Genomic DNA, 6,722 nt, shown 5'->3' with positions numbered 1-6,722 from the left:
TTTTTCGCTAAGGAAAAAGTTGTTTCAAATCACCCCCCCCGAACCTTCTCTTTCAAGGACCTTTAATATTTTTGGGACACCCTGTATAATTATTCGCTATATAATTTATCTTTTTCTCGTGTAATTTATTCATTGTTTTTAATGTATCGACAGGAACGAAATACAATAAAGGAACAAGAATAAGATTAAATTACGCTCGTATTTTATCAAACGTGCTGTATATACACATTTAAAATCCAATGTGTTTACAGGCTGATCTGAATCAATCCCTTCCCGATTGGGCCGAGGAAATCTTTCCCCATGGAAGTTTGTACAACGTTACGCTCTTGGAGTACGATCTTCTTTCGCAAACTAAACTGCAGAGGCAACTAAATGGTGGAACAATTATAAAAGAAATCTTAGCGAATACGTTGGATTACATTCAGGAAAATATACCAGAAGAACGAAAACTTATGATATACAGTGGCAACGATAGAAACATTGCTGCTGTGTTGAAGAGCCTGAATTTGTGGTCACCACATATTCCCAACGAGGGAGCTTCTGTGATCTTTGAATTGTATTTTGATAACGAAACACTGAGCCATGGAATAAAGGTATTTTTATTGTAACATTAAAATATAATACAAAATAGAGGAACAATTGATAGGAATACTTTCATTGCTCCGTAAAGTATTCTAATGTATCGAAAGCTGCATTTAATTTAGCTGAATCTATTATTCAATTTCAATATTGAATATAATATCCAATTTTAATATTAAATATATCATTTCAGTATTAACTATACTATTCTGATTTCATAGACACGTCATTTCAATATTGAACATAATATCCAATTTTAATATTAAATATATCATTTTAGTATTAATCTATACTATTCTGATTTTATAGACATGTAATGTCAATATTGAATATAATATCAAATTTTAATATTAAATATATCATTTCAGTATTAACTATACTATTCCCATTTTATACACACAGATTATCCATATAGTGTATTTATCATATGGCACAAAATGTAAAATATTTCATAAAACTTTTCGATGCACTTATTTTAATACTCTTATTGCAGAATGATGAAAAAACAAAATTCGCGATTAAAAAATAAATTGTCCTATTGAATAGAAATTATAATTGCATTTTACAAGGTGCATTACTGCATTTACAAAGGGAATATAGTCTTAACTATTTTTATAGTGCTAGTCTATTGTACTCCTATTATTTTTAATGTTACATTACGATGAGCAAATTGTTGTTGTTCCAGATAAATTACTATACCGCTGTTGAAGGGGATACCATACCTCTGACGATGCCCAACTGCACAGAAATTTGTCCGCTACAAACATTTTTGAATTCTGTTTATGATGTGCTGCCAAAAAGTGCGGAATTGTTGTGCAACTGGAGACATGCTGGTGATGAAATATTATTGGAAAGTATTGTTTATGGTTCATCCGAGTCTCATAAATTAAGTAGCGTTATAATTTTGTTTTCATTTATAATTATATCGTTTCTGCACTAACCAATCGACCTATTCTGTAGATACTTTAAATGGAAGTATACAATTATTTCCAAGGAAATCTCTAAATTATTGTATCCAAACTGTTATTTATAATTCCATTAAAAATATGTTTAAATTCTTGCAATAACCTCACAACAAATAATTGCCAGTAACATTTGAATGTTTTTAATAACAATTATATCAGTATTTGTGTCATTTAATATAATCATGGAAGAAAATATAATCTCACTTTGTGAACATTCTTATAATATAAATAAGTTTAGTTTTAAGACCATAGTCCAGTTCTCTTTCTATTTTAGTTTTATTTAGTATTTTAGTATTTATTTAGTATTTTAGTTTTTTAATCTTGTGGTAATCTTCTATTTCAATTAAATTTTGTTTTCTAGACCATTTCGAACCAAGCAAAAAGGATTTTTCGTTAAAACATAAATGTTTCGCAATAACAATTATTATTTATTTAAAATAATACAATCATAAAAACGAAATTTCATACATTGTAGATGCACTAGTGTATAATACTATGTTGCAATTAGAACACTGCTCATTTACATGTCAGTATACCGATTAATCTACGTGAATTTTCCGTAAATTGGGTAAAGTCGTTCGCAGCAATTACTGTGAAATCATTTAGAATCGTTAACCATCGCTGTTCCCTTTTTTGTACATTATCTTCTATTATTGCATTCTCGAATGGCAATTGTTTCTTCCATAAATCAATAACCGGTGGTATCATTTCTTCTTCTAATTGACTCTTATCTTTGTTACAGAAAACTGATCGATACTTTTTCAAACAAAAAGTTAACGCATAGAAAGTAATATATAATTGATTTACTATGGTGTGCACATGAGCTTTCTTGCTATTCATCAAAGAAACTAAAATACCTTCTTGTGATTTCAGCTTCGCAGTTAAGTAGTTTATCACATCGATGCAAACTTTCATAGAAGTGCACAGTTCTAAAATAATGGATGTCTGATGAATTAGTATGGTTACCTAAACAGTATAAAAGTTTAATATTGACTATATTATTCAATTTCAATATCGAATACATATATTCAGTGTAATAAGTATTCGTACAGGAACCATTTATTTTAAATATTTCCTGTACGAATACTTATTACTAGACTGCAGGTCTTTATGCATTTATAGGAAATTTGATTGTGCAAGAAACTATTAAATGTAAAAAATATGCAAGAATATAAAAAAAGATTGAAAGTAAAGTTCATGTCATAATATTTGCAGAATAAAATAAATTCCTATTTAGGTTCAATATTTGTAGGTTCACGTTTGCGAAGATTTTATTTTGCATAAAGATTCGCAGTCTACTTATTACACTGACTGTATACTATTCAATGTTAATATTACATACAATATTGAATTTTATATAAAGAATCCTTCTAAAACTTAAGGATACTTAATCGCTACCTTATTCAATTCGTTATTTCCTATAATTTTCTCCAACGTGTCAGTTATCGTTTGGACAATTTCCTGTGTACAAGCGTTGCTTCTCTTTTCTGCCTCGAAAACATCACAAAAGTTTACTATCGCATTCACAGCCTCACTTTCTAGAGTATTACTCCAAAACCTTTTCTTCGTGTACTGCTTCGCTATCCTCTCATCTTGAAGCATCAAAAGAATGACTTTGACCGATTGGAAAGCAACTTCATCTATGCTTAGAGCATCCAAGGTAAATCTCAGCCATTTAGAGGAGATCGTTCCTTCTTTTCTCTCTTCAGTATTCGTCTTAACCATACGATCAGTTTCATTCACCCATTCTAATTTTATCCTTTTCGCATGAGGTTCCATGAGTTTCACATCCTCTTCGAAGTCCTTATGTTCTTGTCTTTCCACATTTCTTTGACTAGGTTCTATCATAAACGAATCTGTCCTTTCATTTTCCTGATCCAATGTCAATTTCAACGAGGATAACCATGACTGTTGTTTCCCATCAGATAAATAATTTTCATTGGGCATAGTAAAACAATCCAAACTGATTGCACTTTGGTAGACAACAGTATTGTCAATCTCTCCGTTTGATAAAACTATGGTATCATCGTTTTTGATGACACAACGAACCCCGCTTAATGGATAAGTATCGTAGGCACTGTCTTTCAGAAGAGAACTATTATTAATAACTTTATTAACTTGCTTTGGTGGAATTAGAACATTTTTCTTTCGAGGATAGGAATCTGATTCGTTTGTGCATTGTATTATTGACTGACTACTTGATTCCGATGTCAATTTATTTTCATTGTTTCGAGACAGTGAATAGTCATTGTCAAACATAGTAACATCCGAATCGTTTCTATTCCATTCATCTTCAAACTCTGAACGAATCGATGAGGGATCAGTGGCACGAGTAGCGACCAAAGAGTCTTCCATCGATACTCCAACAATAAATTCGTTTCTCTCAACAGATTTTTCATTTTTATTTTCTGCTGCGTTATTAATTTCTTCGCTCTCTAAGGAATCTTTGAATATATCCGAACAGGATGAATATTCCCTGTCCGACTCTGGAATAATGGACTTATCAGAGGTTGTGCTTTTATCTGTGACAAGAGAGCATGCATTCTGAACATGTATCTCAGAAGTTCGAGAAACGAAGATGGATAGGTCGGTGCAACACTTTATGAAATCTGTGTCGTCTTGTTTCGTGTCACAGTGGGATAATTCGGAATTTCTATTCCACGTGATATTGCTAACTAAATCAATAGAATTGGCATACTCTAGATCGCTATCGAAGCTTTTCTTACTTGTGTCAAATGGTTTGGGAGAATCTAGAAAGTCGCAGTGTAATTCTTCCAGTAGAAATTTGGGAATCGTATGCAGATTGAAGCTTTCAAAATCCTTGCCTGTAAAAAATAAAATTGAAATAATTTTAATTCAATCATTCACAACAGGATATTGATTTTTATCTATTGTAATATAGGAATTATGTGTTTAAATGTCTTAAAGCTGTCTTCTTCAAATTTCACACAAGGTTATCTAAAAATAATTGTTGAAAATAAGGAAAATTAATAATGTGATTTTTTAAAGTACGTTGTAAAACGTCTTTTTGATTCTTCAACCGAATACATCAGCGCAATTTATGCTTATTATTGCTATTCTAACAATAAACAAAATTTGATGGCCACTAAATTCCATATACAGGGTGTCCCAGAATTAGTATAAGAATTAGTACAAGTGTAGCTGAGACAATTCTGAACAACAATTTCCTTTGCAAAAATGTCGTATGGTGCTTCGATTTTGAATTATTAACGCAAAACCACCGACCAATCACAGCGCGAGAATCCCGGTGGAACGCTCGCGATAGGCGTGGTCTACGCGCTAGGCGGCCGCGCTCATACGCTACTGCGAGCGCTCCATCGGCATACTTGCGCTCTGATTGGTCAGTGTTTTCCGTTAATATCTCCTTAACGAAGCCTCGGAGAACATTTACGCTAAGGAAAAAGTTGTTTCAAATCACTTCCATCCTTTATATACAGGGTGTCCCAAAAATGTTGTAACACCTTGAAAGGGGTGGTTCGGGAGGTGATTTGAAACAACTTTTTCCTTAGCGAAAATGTTCTCCGAGGCTTCGTTAAGGAGATATTAACGGAAAACACTGACCAATCAGAGCGCGGTAGGCGTGGGCTACGCGCTAGGCGACCGCCCTCCGCCGGCATACTCGCGCTCTGATTGGTCGAGGGTTTTCTGTTAATATCTTCTCAACGGAGCCTCGTACAACATTTTCGCTAAGGAAAAAGTTGTTTCAAATCACCCCCCGAACCATCTCTTTCAAGCACTTTCAATATTTTTGAGACACCGTGTATAATTCAGAAGATTTCATTGAAAAAAGCCCGACTTCATAAAGTTTAAAGAAAAATGTTTAAATACTAACGTGTTGCATTCCTTCTATTTCGATGAATTTCCATTAGATTCCATTGTTTGTGAAATATCAAATGAAACTGTTCGATGGAGATATTTTTCATAAACGTTGTCGCTGACTTTAGCCAAACCACAGCCTGAACGAAAATTAAATCAGCCTCGTACTCTTCCGTGCAATCCGACAGTTCTTCGCAAGCTTTGATCAAATTTTGCGGTATATTCAAAAAATGCTTACACCGATAGCAATCATTACCATCATTATCATTTTCATTAAATTTCCTTAATTTCGTTTCATTCATTTCCTTCAAAAGATCCTCCACAATAGGTGAGTACGACCCTCTTATTGCATCCGGCAGATTGCACACAGAACTACCTGTATCGGTGCATAAAATTACAATAAAAAACCTATCAACACACTTAACGCGATTGTTTGTTTTGAATATTCTTACGCGACCTATGTCGTTCGTCCGAGGCGACAAACATTTCGTATAAATTTCTTGCAATTCGTGCAGAATTTTATTTCGTCTTTCAACGTGAACTTTTATTTGTTCAAATTCGGTAATATTTACGTTCATCTAGAAAATATATACAGCATATTAAACTATGATACCGCGAATTTTGCTAAACATTACGTTACTTTAATTTTAGAAGAAAAAGAAAGAAAATCTTGCCTTCGAATATTGTTAGGTGTGATTAAAAATGTAAGCAGTAAAATTCAAGTAATCAAATCGAAATTTACGACTTACAGCAATTGTTACTGCCATAGAATTAAATGGATGATGTATAAGAGAACAGTGAGTCAAAAATGACACTTGAAGCAAAAGTCATCGTAGGGTTACGATAATAGCACGTTATAAAAAATATGAAAAAGTGTAATATGAAATTACTAAGTAGAATGTTATACAGGGTGTTTTAAGAATGTTGGAGGTCCTTGAAAGGGGTGGTTCGAGAGGTGATTTGAAATGATATTCAAGAGTTATGTAAGCGTTCGCTAGGGATATTTTCGATTGTCAGTTGCATGCACTGGTAACATAGTAAAGAAATGATATTTTGGGTGTTTCATAAATGTTGGAGGTCATTGAAAAGGGTGGTTCGGGAAGTGATTTGAGACAACTTCTTCCTTAGCGAAAATGTTGTATGAAGCTTCGTTGTGGAGATATTAAGAGAAAATCCCGGACCAATCAGAGCGCGAGGATGCCAATGAAGCGCCTGCTGATTGGTCGGGGTTTTCCGTTAATATCTCCTCAACGAAGCCTCGGACATCATTTTCCCCAAGGAAAAAGTTGTTTCAAATCACGTCCCGAACCACCCCTTTCAATGACCTCCAATATTTTTGGA

The 6,722-nt window shown here is 33.4% G+C and overlaps 2 protein-coding genes across 4 annotated transcripts in view; one reads left to right on the top strand and one right to left on the bottom strand.

Annotated features, from left to right (window-relative positions):
* LOC128896990 (venom acid phosphatase Acph-1-like) overlaps positions 1-1,909 on the top strand; it is a 7,836-nt gene extending 5,927 nt beyond the window's left edge. The window contains exons 3-4 of the mRNA XM_054160606.1: positions 252-593; positions 1,265-1,909. Coding sequence (XP_054016581.1) covers positions 252-593; positions 1,265-1,519 — 597 coding nt within the window. The 3' untranslated portion in view covers positions 1,520-1,909. The remainder of the gene's footprint in view (positions 1-251; positions 594-1,264) is intronic.
* A 42-nt stretch (positions 1,910-1,951) lies between these two features.
* On the bottom strand, positions 1,952-5,979 carry LOC128896798 (uncharacterized). Of its 3 annotated transcripts, XM_054160278.1 has the most exons (5): positions 5,839-5,979; positions 5,398-5,757; positions 4,271-4,369; positions 2,943-4,030; positions 1,952-2,510 (listed from the first exon to the last, which is right to left on the bottom strand). In XM_054160278.1, exons 1-5 carry the CDS (start codon positions 5,957-5,959, stop codon positions 2,061-2,063), a joined length of 2,118 nt encoding a protein of 705 aa, XP_054016253.1. In that variant the 5' UTR covers positions 5,960-5,979; the 3' UTR covers positions 1,952-2,060. The 3 variants fall into 3 exon arrangements, with proteins under 3 accessions (XP_054016253.1, XP_054016251.1, XP_054016252.1); XM_054160276.1 differs by having other exon boundaries at positions 2,943-4,369; XM_054160277.1 differs by having other exon boundaries at positions 2,943-4,369; positions 5,834-5,953.
* Positions 5,980-6,722: the final 743 nt, after the last annotated feature.

Source organism: Hylaeus anthracinus, unplaced genomic scaffold (genome assembly GCF_026225885.1).
Source record: "Hylaeus anthracinus isolate JK02 unplaced genomic scaffold, UHH_iyHylAnth1.0_haploid 11978, whole genome shotgun sequence".
NCBI classification, from domain to species: Eukaryota; Metazoa; Arthropoda; class Insecta; order Hymenoptera; family Colletidae; genus Hylaeus; species Hylaeus anthracinus.
The sequence above is the reverse complement of the archived record's forward strand: the minus strand, read 5'-3'. Positions and strand labels throughout refer to the sequence as shown.

What these genes read in the sequence shown, in the direction of transcription:
- LOC128896798 (XM_054160276.1), bottom strand. Translation starts at nt 5,959, where the DNA reads ATGAACGTAAATATTACCGAATTTGAACAAATAAAAGTTCACGTTGAA. An exon ending in AAATAGAAGGAATGCAACAC is followed by an intron (nt 4,370 to 5,397) that starts GTTAGTATTTAA and finishes TATTTTTTACAG; the next exon opens with GCAAGGATTTTGAAAGCTTC. An exon ending in GAAATAACGAATTGAATAAG is followed by an intron (nt 2,511 to 2,942) that starts GTAGCGATTAAG and finishes TATACTGTTTAG; the next exon opens with GTAACCATACTAATTCATCA.